Source organism: Coregonus lavaretus (assembly GCF_964263955.1).
Source record: "Coregonus lavaretus genome assembly, chromosome: 20".
NCBI classification, from domain to species: domain Eukaryota; kingdom Metazoa; phylum Chordata; class Actinopteri; order Salmoniformes; family Salmonidae; genus Coregonus; species Coregonus lavaretus.
In genome coordinates, this window is record NC_140007.1 from 24,662,009 (window position 1) to 24,680,011 (window position 18,003).

Genomic DNA, 18,003 nt, shown 5'->3' on the forward strand with positions numbered 1-18,003 from the left:
ATGGGTGACTCTGCCTTAACTGGCTTAGAGGCAGCAGGTGTGGATGCTGTTAACCCTTTAGGGAGCTCCAATGGCAGCTTGTCCACGAGCAGTGCCTGGGGCATCAGTGGCAGCGGTCCGTGGCTGTTGGCGTGCTTGTTAACCCTCATCATCCTGATGACGGCTTGTGGCAACACACTGCTGATCGCTCTGGTGTTTGCCCAACGCTCCTTACGCAACACCTCCAACTGTTTCCTAGTGTCTCTCTTCCTGTCGGACCTGATGGTGGCGCTGGTGGTGATGCCGCCAGCCATGCTCAACGTGCTGTGCGGGGCCTGGGTGTTGTCACCAGGCTTTTGCCCTGTGTGGCTCTGCTTCGATGTCATGTGCTGCAGTGCCTCCATTCTCAACCTATGTGTGATCAGCCTGGACCGCTACCTCCTCATCATCTCGCCGCTGCGCTACAAGCAGAGGATGACCCTTCCCCGGGCCCTGCTTCTGGTGGGAGGGACCTGGGGTCTGGCCGCCCTCGCCTCCTTCTTGCCCATCAAGATGAACTGGCACAGCTTGGGTCACCGGAGTGGGCATTCCCCAATGCATGGGGCTGGCAGTGCCAACATCAGCACATACCCAGAGCTAAGTTTGCAGTACCCCGCCTCCTACTTCCAGCTGTCGCCCTCCGATGGCCTGTCCTTCCAGTGTCGTCTCCGGGTCACCCTGCCCTTCGCCCTGGTGGCGTCCGTTCTAACCTTTTTCCTGCCATCCAGCGCCATCTGCTTCACCTACTGTCGAATTCTCCTGGTGGCAAGGAGACAGGCGAGGCGGGTGGCGGCGCTAACTCACCCTCCGCACCCGCAACATTTGCCCAGGGGCCCTTCTCAGCCTCCCTCACCAGGTGGGGGCGCCATGGGACATGCTCAGCATGACAGAGAAGACTACAGTCATCAGGAGCGCTCTATGTCACGTCATGTACCGGTGAGAGGGAGAGGGGAGTTGTAGAGGAAATTAAGGGAGATACATTGAGACTACATCCCAATGCTGTGTAAACTGTCACTGCATGATCACTGTGTGCCTGGATAGGTTTCCACCATGATGCCTTCTCTGCCTCTCAGATTAGTTGGGTCGTTCCACGAAAAGAGTGCATTTTGCGTCCCTTTGATATTTTAATAGCAATTGTGCACCAATATTGAATTGTAAAAAAGCCTGTATATTAAATGAAGTGCTCTTTCAATGTAGACCACATTGAGAATTCAATTAATCTGATATTTTTAATATTCTACATTTTGACGTCCCTCCATGCACTCTCTATGACTTCTGGAAGATTTTAACCCACTTAACCCCAAAATGTCTCCCAAGTTTTCACCATCATTGTAAAGCCATAGTTATTTTGTTGCTTTGACAAAGTCGTTCCTGAAGATTATTATTTATTCATGTGATTAGTGATTCATTTAAGTCTGTGCCTCATTTTAAGGTCAACCCTGTTACGTTAACTGAACTCTCATTTTAATAAGGTGAAACTATTGCTTTAAAAAATAAAATAATAGTCAAATCATAGTGTGAGCTAATTCTACAATTTTGGGCCATTTTCTGGTGTTTTCTGGTGGAAAACTGACCTGGTCGAGCATAAAGCGTCAACCCTGTTACCCATAGATAGAGAAGCTAGAAATGTTTTAACAATAAATAAATAAAATTAAATGCCACTCCCTGCTTCACACAACAAGGGGATTTATGGTTGATTTAAGATGAAGTCGTCAACTCTTTCGATCAACCCTGTTACTTTATTTGGCACTTAATAGGCACTTACTATAGTAAACATTTTGATTGAACCACTTGAGATGGGAAAACATGTTTTTAATGAAGTTGAACATGTGCTCTTTATGATAGAATGTTAAAATGAGGTGAAATTAAATGGGGGGGTTTCAAAGTTACACTGCTTAAAAGGTACCAAATTGGTGGAATGACCCACTTGTCATGAAGGAAAAGAAATGTGGTGATCTAGCTAAGATAATTAGGACAAGGCCATTGATTTGGGAGATTAATCAAGAAGGTGAGATTAAAGAGCGACTGAACACGCCTATTGGCACGTGTGTTTTTCTGTTGCTCATTTGAAAAACTAGATCTCCGTTTTTCAAGTGTTTCCTGACCATTCCGCATTTGGTTATGATGTTTGTCCCCCATGGGACACTGTAGACGTGGAAGCGTATTTAACTTCCTCAAAATCCCCAGAATTCATATAAAATAACTCAAGAAATCTGTAATAAATCTTGACGTTTTTGCAGAGGATGTTTTAGTTGCGCAATTTTACATCTAAGGTGTTTGGTGCAGTATTTCTGAAGTGAAAAAATGTGCTACGTGTTGTCTTATGCAAACAAAGTCGGAGCTGCTGGGGCAGGTCTGTCTCACTGTATATGCTAGTGGATAGAGAGCAATCACCGCAGCTGTTCACCCCATGTTAGTGGGCAAATGGACATCGTCAAATCAAAACCTAACCTTCATTTACCCGTTGTAATGCACGGATGTTCCAGACTTCGTTTTAAACTACTTAATTTATGACCAAAATGATCCTATTTACACTTGTAGTCAATTTTGACACTAGAATAACTGTTTGACTCATATAGGCCGTTTTCAAAGGGATTCGTTGCTTTTTAAAGGAAGTCGCTCTTTAAAGGTGGAGTGGGTGGGTTACAGTGCCTTCAGAAAGTATGCATACCCTTTGACTTATTCCACATTTTATTGTGTTACAGCCTGAATTCAAAATTGATTACATGTTTTCTTTCTCCCATCTACACACAATACCCCATAATGACTAAATGAAGAAATGTTTTATAATTTTTGAAAATGAAATACATACAGTGCTGCTTGAAAGTATGTGAACCCCTTGTGCAATTACCGATTTTTTTCAGTTTTTACCTTGAAATCTTCATTTAATCAGAACCAGTCTTTTTGATCTGACATAACAGGTTTATATTTACCAATACCATATGTTGGTGTAGAGGAAATAATGTGTGTAGTAGAAAAACAAAATTAAAAAGGAATTAGTGCAGGTGCAAAAATAAGTGAACCCCAAATTGCATTGGTTAAATCAAGTAGGTAAGTAGAATCAGGTGGGTAAATAATTAGCTACCAAATGATCCAATCAAAGGAGACATCGTTAGGAAAGAGTTTGGGCGGGACTCTGATAAATAGAGATAAGAAACCTGGTCAGTTTGGTGTTACCCATCCAGGTGAATGCAAAGCACAACATGCCGAGAGGAAAGGAGATCTCAGAGGACATCAGGACGAGGATTGTGAGAGCATGTCAGTCTGGGGAAGGCTATAAAATAATCTCAAAAAGATTTGAGCTCCATCAGTCCACTGTGAGGTAAATCATTTACAAATGGAGAGCATTTAACATGACAGCAACTCGGCTTGAAGTGGACGCCCTTCAAAAATATCCCCAAGAACAATAATAATTCAGATAAAAGCCAACCCAAACATAACATCTAGAGATTTGCAGACCTCCTTGCTGCATCTCAGGTGACTGTGCATGCTTCAACAATAAGAACACTGAATCAAAATGCCATTCATGGGAGGGTTGCTAGGAAAAAGCCTCTGCTGTCAAAAAATAACCAAACTGGCCGTCTTAACTTTGCCAGAGACCATCTGGACAAACCTAAAGGTTTCTGGAAGTCCATTCTCTGGACCTATGAGTCCAAAATTGACCTTTTTGGTCACAATCAACACCGCTATGTTTGGCCCAACACTGCCTACCACCAAAATAACCTTATCCCAACAGTCAAGCATGGTGGTGGGAATGTCAAGATCTGGGGCTGCTTTTCCTCCTCTGGACCTGGACGAGTCCACATCATTAAGGGAACCATGAATTCTGAGGTATACCAGGAGATTCTTGAACAGAACGTCAGGCAGTCAGTCAAGGAGCTAAAGCTAGGCCGAAAATGGGTCTTCCAACAAGACGACCCAAAGCATTCAAGCAAATCTACCAAAGAATGGCTTAGGAGAAAGAATATTTGTGTTTTGGATTGGCCAAGTCAAAGTCCTGACCTAAATCCAATCGAGATGCTGTGGCAGGACCTGAAGCAGGCAGTTCATGCCAGACACCCCTCAAACCTCACTCAATTGGCTGAGTTCTGTAAGGAGGAGTGGGCAAAAATCCCTCAAAACAGATGTCAGAGACTGATTACTGGCTATAGGAGACATTTAGTCCAAGTTATTGCTGCTAATGGAGGTGCCACAAGCCATTGACTGAAGGGGTTCACATTTTTGCACACATCAAATCTGAGTTTCTGTTAAATAAACCACTTTTGTTAAATAAAAAATAAAAATATCAAATCATTTTATTTGTCATTTACTTGGAATGTCTTTATTACGAATTGGGGTTTAGATAAGGATTTTATGTTCATTTTAATATTTTATAGCAAAATAATGACCAGCCCTGTAGGGTTCACATACTTTCAAGCAGCACTGTATCTATTCACACCCCTGAGTCATTACTTTGTAGAAGACAGCTTTGAGTTGTCTTGGGAATGTCTATCAGCTTTGCACATCTGGATTTGGGGATGTTCTACCATTCTTCCTTTGCTGCAATCTTCAAGTCTTTCCACATATTTTCAATGGGATTCAATTCTGGGCTTTGGCTGGGCCACTCAAGGACTTTCACATTCTTGTTCAGAAGCCATTCCAGCATTGCCTTGGCTGTAAGCTTGGGGTCATTGCCCTGTTGGAATGTAAATCTTCGCCCCCAGTCTAAGGTAGTTTGCACTCTGAAGCAGGTTCTCATCAAGGATTTGCCTTTATTTGGCTCCATTCATTTTCCTCTCTATCCTTACCAGTGTCCCAGTCCCTGCTGCTGAAAAGCATCCGCATAGCATGATGCTGCCACCACCATGCTTCACTGTATGAATGGTGTTAGACGGGTGATGAGCTGTGCCTGGTTTTCTCCAGACATACTGCTTTGCATTCAGGCCAAAACGTAACATTTTTGTCTCATCATACCATAGAATCTTTTGCCTTAGGCTCTGAGTCTTTCACGTGCCTTTTTGCAAACTCCAGGCGTGCTGTCATGTGCCTTTTTCTCAGGAGTGGCTTCCGTCTGGCCACTCTCCCATAAAGGCCAGATTGGTGAAGTGTTTAGAGATTGTTGTCCTTCTGGCAGGTTCTGGATAGTCTGCGTAGTTCCATATTTTTTCAATTTCCCAATGATGGAGAACACTGTGTTCTTAGAAACGTTCAACACTCTAGAAATTGTTTTATACCCTTCCCCAGATATATGCCTCATCACAATTCTATGTCAGAGATCTACGGACAGTTCCTTGGACTTCATGGTATAGTTTCTGCTCTGACATACACTGTCAACTGTGGGACCATATATAGACAGGTGTGTTTCTTTCTAAATCATGTCCTAACAATTGGCCACAGGTGGACTCCAATCAAGTTGTACTGACATCTCAAGGATGATGAAAGCAAATTGGATGCACCTGAGCACAGTTTGAAGTGTCATAGCAAAGGGGTGTGAATACATACGTAAATTAGATTTCTGTATTTCTTTTTCAAATACATTTGCAAAGATTTCTAAAAAACATGTTTTTACTTTGTCATTATGGGGTATTGTGTGTACATGGGTGAGAAAAAAATACATATTTAATCCATTTTGAATTCAGGCATTCAGGGGTATGAATACTTTCTGAAAGCACTGTAGGTAAGCGAGTGTTTATGTGTGTGAGAGTTGTCCTTGCCACTGCACTCGTTGATCTCCACTCTATTAAAGTGAGGTGGGCAGCTGAGGAATTGACACACTGAATACAAAATTGTCTTTCATCCACTAAAATAAATTAAACTGAATAGTGAAATAAGTGAAAGACCATTTAAGTTGAAAGATGGGAAAGAGCTTGAAATTCAGAAATGAAACATGATTAAAAAACATCTGAAAGAGACAGAGGGAGGGACAATGGCGCCTGTTGAAGGAGAAGTGGTAGTTAGAATAAATGGCACAGACCTTGCATTGTATTTATGTAGTCAAGGGCCTGCGTCTACACTCCTGAGATTGAGTGCCGAGGACAGTAATTCTTAGCAATGTTGTTCCACGCAGAGACTTTTCAATGTATTCAGCAACATGTCACATCTCTTTCAATGTGATGATTACATCTTGTGAAATGCAAGCGTTAACTTTTTTCAGAGACTCTTCGACAATATCAGGCCAAGGATGCATCTAAAGTGTGTCTTCTTCTCTTGAAAGCAATGTGGTGGAAGCTATAGTTTATTTTATGTTGCCACTACAGTTATAAAACCTAAGTATTTACATGGTAGCTCTTAAGGACAGTGTAAGTGCACATTGTTACATACAGTTCCTTGCAAAAGTATTCATGCCCTTTGGCGTTTTTCCTATTTTGTTGCATTACAACCTGTAATTTAAATTGATTTTTATTTGGATTTCATGTAATGGACATACACAAAATAGTCCAAATTGATTTAGTGAAATAAACAAATATTAATAACGGAAAAGTGGTGCGTGCATATGTATTCACCCCCTTTGCTATGAAGCCCCTAAAAAAGATCTGGTGCAACCAATTACCTTCAGAAGTCACATAATTAGTTAAATAAAGTCCAACTGTGTGCAATCTAAGTGTCACATGATCTCAGTATATATACACCTGTTCTGAAAGGCCCCAGAGTCTGCAACGCCACTAAGCAAGGGGCACAACCAAGCAAGCGGCACCATAAAGACCAAGGAGCTCTCCAAACAGGTCAGGGACAAAGTTGTGGAAAAGTACAGATCAGGGTTGGGTTATAAAAAAATATCAGAAACTTTGAACATCCCACGGAGCACCATTAAATCTATTATTAACAAATGAAAAGAATATGGCACCACAACAAACCTGCCAAGAGAGGGCCGCCCACCAAAACTCACGGACCAGGCAAGGAGGGCATTAATCAGAGAGGCAACAAAGATACCAAAGATAACCCTGAAGGAGCTGCAAAGCTCCTCAGCTGAGATTGGAGTATCTGTCCATAGGACCACTTTAAGCCGTACACTCCACAGAGCTGGGCTTTACGGAAAAGTGGCCAGAAAAAAGCCATTGCTTAAAGAAAAAAATCAGCGAACACGTTTGGTGTTCGCCAAAAGGCATGTGGGAGACTCCCCAAACATATGGAAGAAGGTACTCTGGTCAGATGAGACTAAAATTGAGCTTTTTGGCCATCAAGGAAAACGCTATGTCTGGCGCAAACCCAACACCTCTCATCACCCCGAGAACACCATCCCCACAGTGAAGCATGGTGGTGGCAGCATCATGCTGTGGGGATGCTTTTCATCGGCAGGGACTGGGAAACTGGTCAGAATTGAAGGAATGATGGATGGCGCTAAATACAGGGAAATTCTTGAGGAAAACCTGTTTCAGTCTTCCAGAGATTTGAGACTGGGACGGAGGTTCACCTTCCAGCAGGTGGTATGACTTAAAGATTGCTGTACACCAGCGGAACCCATCCAACTTGAAGGAGCTGGAGCAGTTTTGCCTTGAAGAATGGGAAAAAATCCCAGTGGAGACATACCGCAAGAGACCTGCAGCTGTAATTGTTGCAAAAGGTGGCTCTACAAAGTATTGACTTTTGGGGTGCGGGGGGGTGAATAGTTATGCATGCTCAAGTTTAGTTTGTTTCACAATAAAAAATATTTTGCATCTTCAAAGTGGTAGGCATGTTGTGTAAATCAAATGATACAAACCCCCCCAAAAAACAATTTTAATTCCAGGTTGTAAGGCAACAAAATAGGAAAAATGCCAAGGGGGGTGAATACTTTCGCAAGCCACTGTAGTACTTATAGCTATTTATACCTGTTTGCTGTTTCTACACAATGAACTTTCTACGCATTAGATTTGTACTCACCCTGGAATTGTTTTAATTCCATTGAGTTCATTTGAAAATCCTTGAAAATGTTCATGCCGCAAACGTGTGTAACAGTTTTAAGAATCATATAACAATGTGGACCTGTAGCTACCATGTACATTTAAATACATACCTAGGTTTTTGGACACATTGTGACGCAGTCCTTGTCTCTGACTGCCCTGTCTGTCCCTCTGTCCTCAGTTGTCGGTGAACAGCGAGCGGCGGCTGGCCCACAGGCAGGGACGGAGGGCAGTGAAGGCCAGTCTGACCCTGGGAGTTCTGCTGGGCCTCTTCTTCAGCGCCTGGCTGCCCTTCTTCATCACCAACATGGCCCAGGTCAGTGACTCAGACTAGGTCAGCCTCTGGATTAAAGGGATAGTTCAGTGATTTAAGCAATCTATCCCTTTAATGTCGAGCTTGGAAGAGTATACATGTTCTCCTGAAATTCTAGTGAAATCTCAATTTCCAAACTTGCACTTTACGTCCACATTAATAAATGAAATTGGCTTATAAGATGCGCAATAAATCTGGCCATTATTTTTTCTTTATCAATGATGTTGTGCCTTGTTGCAGTGTTTGCAGTAAACTTTTTGATTCAAAGGACTCCCTTAACATCTTAAATCGAGGGATTTTCAGGAAAAACGATGAGCCAAAACACTATGGGATCAGTTAGCTGCTCTGAGCTGAGACTAATAGAAATATTTCAATTGGTTGCTGCTCATATTCTCAGGATCAAAACTTGCAAACCACATGTTTGTCTATCTATTCTCATTATGTTCATTGTGTACAGCCTATTCATTTACATTAATTCCCTGTATTACAGAACCTGGACCATATCAATTCAATGTCTGATGCATCGTCTTATAGCAATTAAGCTCCCCTTTGTCTGTGCTTTAACTCTGAGGTTGCCTTATTCCTCTGACTGGGAAAGGTGTCAGCTAAGTGTGTAATATAAAAGGATTTAATCTAAATTGGTAATTATTGTTGTCCTGCTTTCAGGCTTTCAATGATCCAGTCATTTCATTTCCCATCTGTGTCCCTTACTTCACTCCTCCAGAATATAGCAGAGAGAGGGCTCAGTGTGTCTGGCTTCCTCCCCCCTCCCTTCACACTCCATGTGGTATGTGAACACCCACTCACTCACCTCACTCCCTGCCTCCCTCCTTCATCTTGATAATATAGGACACTTTCCTCCAATAGCAGTCTCCTCCCTCTCTCTCTGATATGCCATAGTGAGCCAATGTCCCTAATTTACATTGATATGTTCTACTCAGGCCCAATTACAGTAGGTGATGTACACTGATGAAAAGAGCATTTGAAATATTATTTTCAGTTTTACCTTATTGGCTACATTTTCTGTTGGCTACATACAGTGCCTATCATAAGTATTCAATGCCAAGTGTGCAAAGCTGTCATCAAGGCAAAGGGTGGCTATTGGAAGAATCTCAAATATAAAATATATTTTGATTGGTTTAACACTTTTTGGGTTACTACATGATTCCATGTGTTATTTCATAGTTTTGATGTCTTCACTATTATTCTACAATGTAGAAAATAGTAAAAATAAAGAAAAACCCTTGAATGAGTAGGTGTTCTAAAACGTTTGAACGGTAGTGTATATACATATTGAATAGATATGTCAATACAGAAACACCTTTGGCAGTGATTACAGCTGAGCCTTTTTTGGGTAAGTCTCTAAGCTTTGCACACCTGGATCAATATTTGCCCATTATTCTTTTTTAAATTCTTCAAGCTCTGTCAAGTTGGTATTTAGTATTTTATTCAGATCCCCATTAGCTGTTGTAAAAGCAGCAGCTACTCTTTCTGAGGTCCACACAAAACATGAAATAATACAGAACATTAATAGACAAGAACAGCTCAAGGACATAACTGCTAAATGGCTGTCTAGCAATGATCAACAACCAAATTCTGGGGAAGTGCAAATACAGTGCATTCGGAAAGTATTCAGACCCCTTCCCTTTTTCCACATTTTGTTACGTTACCCCCTTATTGTAAAATTTATTTTTAAAAACATTTCCCTCATCAATCTACACACAATACCCCATAATGTATGTTTGCAAATGTATTAAAAATGAAAACCAGATACCTTATTTACATAAGTATTCAGACCCTTTGCTATGAGACTCGAAATTGAGCTCAGTTGCATCCTGTTTCCATTGATCATCCTTGAGATGTCTCTACAACTTGATTGGAGTCCACCTGTGGTAAAGTCCATTGATTGGGCATGATTTGGAAAGGCACACACCTGTCTATATAAGGTCCCACAGTTGACAGTGCATGTCAGAGCAAAAACCAAGGCATGAGGTCGAAGGAATTGTCCATAAAGCTCCGAGACAGGATTGTGTCAAGGCACAGATCTGGGGAAGGGTACTAAAAAAATTCTGCAGCATTGAAGGTCCCCAAGAACAGTGGCCATCATTCTTCAATGGAAGAAGTTTGGAACCACCAAGACTCTTCCTAGTGTTGGCCGCCCGGCCAAACTGAGCAATCGGGGGAGAAGGGCCTTGGTCAGGGAGGTGACCAAGAACCCGATTGTCACTCTGACAGAGCTCCAGAGTTCCTATGTGGAGATGGGAGAATCTTCCAGGAATCAAATCAAATCAAATTGTTTGTCACATGCGCCGAATACAACAGGTGTAGAGCTTACTGTGAAATGCTTACTTACAAGCCCTTAACCAACAATGCAGTTCAAGAAAAATATTTACTAAATAAACTAAAGTAAACATTGTATAAAAAGGACAACCATCTCTGCAGCACTTCACCAATCAGGCCTTTATGGTAGAGTGGCCAGATGGAAACCACTCCTCAGTAAAAGTACAGCCCACTTGGAGTTTTCCAAAAGGCACCTACTAAAGGACTCTCAGACCATGAGAAACAAGATTCTCTGGTCTGATGAAACCAAGATTGAACTCTTTGACCTGAATGCCAAGCGTCAAGTCTGGAGGAAACCTGGCACCATCCCTACGGTGAAGCATGGTGGTGGCAGCATCATGCTGTGTGGTTGTTTATCAGCAGCAGGGACTGAGAGACTAGTCAGGATCAAGGAAATGATGAATGGAGCAAAGTACAGAGAGGTCCTTGATGAAAACCTGCTCCAGAGTGCTCAGGACCTCAGACTGGGGCGAAGGTTAATCTTCCAACAGGACAACGACCCTAAGCACACAGCCAAGACAACGCAGGAGTGGCTTCGGGTCAAGTCTCTGAATGTCCTTGAGTGGCCCAGCCAGAGCCCGGACTTGAACCCGATCAAACATCTCTGGAGACCTCAAAATAGCTGTGCAGCGACGCTCCCCATACAACCTGACAGAGCTTGAGTGGATCTGCAGAGGAGAATGGGAGAAACTCCCCAAATACAGGTGTGCCAAACTTGTAGCGTCCTACCCAAGAAGACTCAAGGCTGTAATCGCTGCCAAAGGTGCTTCAACAAAGTACTTATGTAAATGTGATCTGTTTTTTTTATTCATTTGCAAAAATGTCGAAAAACCTGTTTTTGTTTGATCATTATGAGGTATTGTGTATTGTGTGTAGATTGATGAAAACATTTTATTTTAGAATAAGGCTGTAACGGTCTGAATACTTTCCGAATGCACTGTATATCAGGCTTGCCATAACAAAGTGTGTGAATACTTATGCAACCAAGACCTTTTAGTTATACATGTTTTATTAATTTGTAAAGTCATCGGTGACAAAAACAAAATCACAATTAAGTCAATTTCGATCCCACTTTGTAATGCAACAAAATGTGAAAAGAAATCCAAGGGGGGTGAATACTTACGATAGGCACTGTATTTCCGACAAGCTACATATTTCTGATAAGAATACTTTTCATTTGAATGTTTGTTTCACAAAATCTTAATGTTGTGTACATACTGAACACAACCCCAGTGCCTGTCTGTTGCCCTCTCTCTCACCTGTCAGGCGGTATGCGAGTGTGTTCCCCCGGCACTCTTCGAGGCCATCACCTGGCTGGGCTACTGTAACAGCACCATGAACCCCATTATCTACCCGCTGTTCATGCGCGACTTCAAACGGGCCCTGGGGCGGCTGCTGCCCTGCTGCTCCACCCGCTCGCCCCGCAGACCCTCGCCAGAGCTCTCCCTCTGCAACTCTGGTGAGCCCAACCTGCCCACAGAGCCCCCCTCCCTGGCCTCCGACCCCCCACAGCCCCCCGCCACCGCCACAGACGCCGTCAACTTGTTTGACGCAGAGCATGCTGGGATTGAGCTGCCCCTGCTGCTGCCCAATCAGGTGGACACGCTAGACTGAAGGGGAGGATGAAGAAGAGCGCATGAACAGATGCTGTGTTCCATAATGTAATGTATGACCACCAAGAGTACAGGATGTGAAACTTGGCTGAATTGAAAAGTTGGTTGGAGGAAGGTGTGTCTTGTTTAACTCATCAAAGCGGCACTGTGGGTGGTAGCAAGATGGGAAAATAATCTAGAAGGTGTAATTTAGCATACAGGACAGGAGTGGATGAGGAAGAGCTAAGCACTGAGAATCACTTGGTGACTGCATCACTGGGTGACATCACTGTGATAACCATAATCCCCAACAGATGGAATAATCGACCGGAGGAATACAGGAATATAGTTGGTACTCATTCATGCTGCATTGTCTTTATATCCATAAAAGTGGGGGATGTCTGTGATTAAATGTTTTGTAATTAAATGTTTTTAATTTACATCCTGCCTACATAAAACCGACAATACTTTAACACACTATACAGTGCATACATTATGCAACACTTTTCTTTTCACAGATTAACTTCTAAATTAAACGATTGACAAAACTTAGATTGCCATAGTTAAATAAATCTAAAAAGCCCTTAAGGAGTTCACGTTCATGATTAGTTCGATTAAAATAAATATATATATATATATGTGTTCTGGCACCTGAGTGTGCTGTGAAGGTAAAGGAGGTCTTTCCACACACGATTGGGATGTTGTTGGTAATTCAAGTTGAGAAGAGGCAGACAAACTGCAGTGAGGCAGTTGGTACTGTAACCTCCTATGTCCGCTTGTTTGGTCCCATGTGTTTGTGCTCAGGAGTCCAGCGTGTGTCCTCCCAACTCCAGGATGTGTGTTCAGTGTCACACTCTGTCCCCTCTACTCCCTCTCCCCATTCCTCCTCCTCCTCCTCCTCCTCCTCCTTTCCCCATCCATCAAACTCTAGATGGGAAGATACACCGTTGTCCCTATGGGTGGCATTCCCCTCAGAACTCTGTTGCAGGTTACCCTCAACACTGTTTTCAGTTGGAACAACATCGATCTCGTTTAGCGAGTCCAACAGATCTGATATGTCAGGGATATCCCAACCGTCTCCCATATCTTCTTTTTCCTCCAGCTGCCCTCCCTCACCCATGCAAGTCTCATCTGCTCCAGCCGAAGAACCAACCAGTTTTTGCTCTTCAGCCACTTCCCCTGGTGCTGATTGGACCATGGCTATGTCCAGTTCTCTCTCGGTCATAGTGAGTGGCTGAAGAGGTCCGCCCCCAGCTCCTGGAACTTCTCTGGTGGGCACGCCCACTGCTACGAGGATGGTATCCATCTGACGCATGTAGTCCAAGTGACCTTTCACCTAAAAGAATGGGGAGGGGGGGTTAAAAGCATTTGAATATGTTCGGAGAAGGAAAAGTGGGCTTTCTGGACACATTTTCACCCCTTTACCGATGGAAATTCAAAACATACCGTGGACTTGTTTTAATAACTGGACATTACTTTACACTTTATAGATTTCACATTGTGCAACTGAAGTTTTGCCATGAATAGGCCACTTTATTTACAGCAAACAACATTATGTAAAACATAATGCTGTAGAGTTCCATAATTTCCATTCAAACACTAGGGCCGGGACAATACCAGTATCGCAATATTTATTCCATGGCAAAAATGAAAACACGAAGCAGACCAAACTCTTTGGTCCTCTAAAAACCTGCTGTATGTAAAACATTGTGTGCTATAGCTTGGAAAATAAATAAATGATGTAATAACAACATAATGATGTAATGATGCCTCGTGTTTTGTTTTCTTGCCGTGATACTGGTATCGTCCCGACCCTATTCAACACGTCAAGATTGTAATGATCTCCAAGTTGTACATGTCCTTTGTGCATCTACCATGATGATTTTCTGTCAAAGGTTGTCTTTTCATATGACAAGTCCATGGGGGTGGTGGCTGAATACCTAAGCCTGGCTGTGAACTGACAGTACAACCTGCAGTTACCTTAACATATTTTTCCTTCAACTTTAAATAAATGGTGCATTATGAATCCATGTCTATTATGTTGTAGTAATAAAAGGTTTTAGAGACAGTATTGGCAAAAAAGAGAAAGTACAAGTTTGCCTGACACCAACTGAAATGGCCCCAAGGGGGGCCAGTATGAAAAATAAAAAATAATAATGTATGCACTCACTGTAAGTCGCTCTGGATAAGAGCGTCTGCTAAATGACAAAAAAAAAACTGGATAAAAAAAAAAAAAAAGTACTATTGAACACACAGCCATTGTGTAGCTAGAAGTAATCTCATCCCTCAACCTTGTCTGCTGAAAAACTCACGCAATCAATGCCTCCCAGCAGCTCAATAGTAAACATCTTCAGATCTCAATAGCTTGACCTCTAATTCCATTCCCAAGGCTGTGGAGTCATTGAGGCCTGTAGCATCATGAAGCTACAACGGCGGTTTATAGGATGAAAGCATCACCAGGCTAGTTGGTACTGCACAGTTGTGTGAATTCTCCATCTGCTCACACCTGGTAGTCATTGAAATGTAGCGAGCTACCACTTTTAATTTAGAAATGACTAATTGAGGTACAATAGTCTAACTCACCACAGAAGATAGATCCACGTTGAATATGCGGCGATCATTCAAGCTGATTGGCTGAAGCCCTGCAACAGACAGCTGTGCCGATGAACCCCTGTACACGTATCCCAGTAGCCAGTCCCCTCTGACAGGTAGATGGACCAATTAATAAAAACCACTGCACCTTTGTATCATGAATGTGCTACCTTTATCAATGAAGAGACTAAATAATTTATATGCTTATTTATGCCATTCCTAATAGATAAAGAATGCGTGCATATGAAAATATAATCTAATATCGAAATGGTCATATACATTCATTTCTGTTTGAAAATAGCTCAAATTCAAAACTTGCTGTATACATATTTTACATCACCCAGATAACAATCTCGCCCCCCAAGGTAAGATGGGATAGGATTTCTTTCTCACCTGCAGTATCCATTCACTATCTTCCCAGCGACAACCTTGGCCATTCTCTCCCAGGCTTGGGCGGTGCCATCTACTGGGGCACCCAATAGGACAACATCCTCCACCACGCCCTCACAGCCTGAGACCATGTACAACAGAAGGATGGAAAGAGAGACATATTGTTAATTTGAACAGTTCTGTATTGCAGTTGTGTGTGTGTGTGGAAGCAGTGACATGTATCTGGCAAAAATATCTCACAAAAATGAATATTTTGATTAATAGATCAAAAGCATACCTAGATGAATATGCAAATTCTCTGTAGGCATTGCAGTTAAATGCAACAATACAATTTGACTATTGTTAGGCTTGTTACAGTCTATAGTATGTATAAAGTCAGGCAAGGGTTTAGTGTGCATGTTATACCTTGATCTTTGGCAAGTTCCTGAAGGCAGAAGTAGATAACCCTCGCTCCAAGACTGAAGCCAATGAGACTGACAGGACGCTTCCCCTTTAAAAATGTTAACACCAATGCTGATTTGTTGACACAACAAACATCATGACATAGGCTTTCAGATAATTGTAAACACATCTACAGCAAACAAATCTATAAAATTTAACTTTAGTTGTATAAAGACATGTTAATTGTAAAACCTTCAATGTGGATGTTGAAACTCCAATGACCATTACAGCTAGGGCTCTGCGATATGGCATAAAAATCATATATATGGATTTTGTTTTCATTTACGGGATTTTCACGATATTTTTATGTTTTGTTGTACACTGCATTTCAAACAGTCTGCAATAATCTAATGAATTCAGGGCTTGTGAAATTATACCTAGGATAAATATAAGCCTTCCGCAACCATAAGACCGACTAATAATTTAATTATTTTCTCAAAATGGTTTAACCAGCTTTTCTGCAATAATCACTGATCTGGCTTTCAAGTCTATGAAAATGCCCTTTCTGTCTCAAATTTTACCAGAACCATGCATAATGCACATTCACTAATAATGACTAACTTCTTGTAGCAGGCATAACACTGGTCTCATACACAATCTCTCAAGCACAAGCCCATGTGCTAGTGAGTAGCCAGCTAATCTTTATATTTCAAGTTTAGCCAACTTGTTGCCAATTTAGCGACGTTGTCGATATATTTTGCCAGTTTTCATAGCCCTCCAGCGACTTGTATTGGTAAAAGATTCTAGCGACAAATTCAGTTACTTTTCAGGCAGCCTTTGGGGAGTTTTGACACCAAGGGTTACTATGGTTTTGAAATGCATTTAGAAGAAGCTGTCTGTGCAACAGAAGTCACAGCAACTGCGCACACATGCAAAGAAGCACAAGGGGAGGGGGTGTGCAGCAGGAGAGTGGGTGAAAATCTACGTCGGGGACCGCAGCAAGGCAAATTGGTGCTGTGACGTCACGGCAAAACGTAATCTAGCGACAGATCAAGGAGCCAATAGCGGATCTCACTGAAAAATAGTTGCCAACACTGTTTGCTAGCTAACAAGGTAGAACAGTTGAACTGTTGTGAACACACCCTTCTGTCCATCTCCAACTGTTTGAACAGCATGCTAGCCTGTCCACTTTGTTCAGATGTTGAAATCAAGTGGGCTACCTACCAAGTTGGCAATTCCTTCTATAATTGTGTTTTATGCTTATTGCACACTTATAAAACACAGACTAGACATCTAGTATAACAATCTTTGGCTAAAATGCTGCTAGCGGTAGTACCTCAATGCCGCACGCGACACACTGAGCATTTATTTTCCAGAATCAATGTTAGTTGATACTCCTGTTTTAGTAGTGTATGCTCTGAGTGCAATTTGAGGAGTTGAGACATAAAAAGGGCATTGTTAGAAAGGTTAAATTCTATTACAGTAAAATAATGTCTAAACTGTTGGACCAAACCTCAAATGCAAATAGCGAGTTGAAACCGCTTGTCAGAGAGGAAGAAGTGATCTCTCATCTTTGTTGTTGTGAGTGGCAGGGGCTTGGTGTGTGTGTGTGTAAATGGGAACGTGCACAGTCACAGCAGAAGGAGCGAAGGAGACGAGACAAAAAAGACATGAGAACAAGTGGACATAAACGTTCATACAAAAATTAAATTAAACTCCATTATTGCGATAGCACAATATTCCAAATGCGTCTCAAACATAATTCAAATTAATTTGATATATCGCCCAGCCCTAATTACAGCTACAGTGTCCTCCGTAATTATTCGGACAGTGAAGCATTTTTCTTTTGGCTCAATAATGAAAAATCAAACAATAACTATGAGGTTAAAGTGCAGACAGACAGTCAGCTTTAATTTGAGGGTATTTTCATCCATATCGGGTGAAGCATTTAGAAATTACAGCAGTGTTTGTACATAAGAAAAGTACTGGGACAAATTCACTTATGTATATTAAAGTAGTACAAAGTTAAGTATTTCTTCCCATATTCATAGCACGCAATGACTACATCAAGCTTGTGACAGTTGGATGCATTTGCTCTTTGTTTAGGTTGTTTCAGATTATTTTGTGCCCAATAGAAATTAATGGTAAATAATGTACTGTGCCATTTTGGAGTCACTTTTATTGTAAATAAATATTTTTCTAAACACTTCTACATTAATGTGGATGCTACCATGATTATGGATAATCCTGAATGAATCGTGAATAATAATACACATAAGTGAATTTGTCCCAATACTTTTGCTCCCCTAAAATGGGGTGACTATGTACTTTCTAAACAGTTCACCCGATAGAGATGTAAATACCCTCAAATTAAATGTGACAGTCTGCACTTTAACCTCATAGTCATTGTTTGATTTAAAATCCAAACTTTTTAAGTATAGAGCCAAAAGAGGAATAAATGCTTCACTGTCCCGATAATTACGGAGGGCACTGTATATTTTTATTTATTTTATTTTAT

The 18,003-nt window shown here is 41.7% G+C and overlaps 2 protein-coding genes across 2 annotated transcripts in view; one reads left to right on the plus strand and one right to left on the minus strand.

Annotated features, from left to right (window-relative positions):
- Positions 1-12,144, plus strand: htr6 (5-hydroxytryptamine (serotonin) receptor 6; the record flags this gene model as incomplete). Its single annotated transcript, XM_084184379.1, has 3 exons — positions 1-954; positions 8,059-8,193; positions 11,797-12,144. The coding sequence occupies 3 exons, from the start codon at positions 1-3 to the stop codon at positions 12,142-12,144; spliced, it is 1,437 nt and encodes a 478-aa protein (XP_084040505.1).
- tmco4 (transmembrane and coiled-coil domains 4) overlaps positions 9,621-18,003 on the minus strand; it is a 26,414-nt gene continuing 18,031 nt past the window's right edge. The window contains exons 11-14 of the mRNA XM_084184182.1: positions 15,510-15,594; positions 15,108-15,225; positions 14,706-14,823; positions 9,621-13,458 (exon numbers count right to left, since the gene is read on the minus strand). Coding sequence (XP_084040308.1) covers positions 12,889-13,458; positions 14,706-14,823; positions 15,108-15,225; positions 15,510-15,594 — 891 coding nt within the window. The 3' untranslated portion in view covers positions 9,621-12,888. The remainder of the gene's footprint in view (positions 13,459-14,705; positions 14,824-15,107; positions 15,226-15,509; positions 15,595-18,003) is intronic.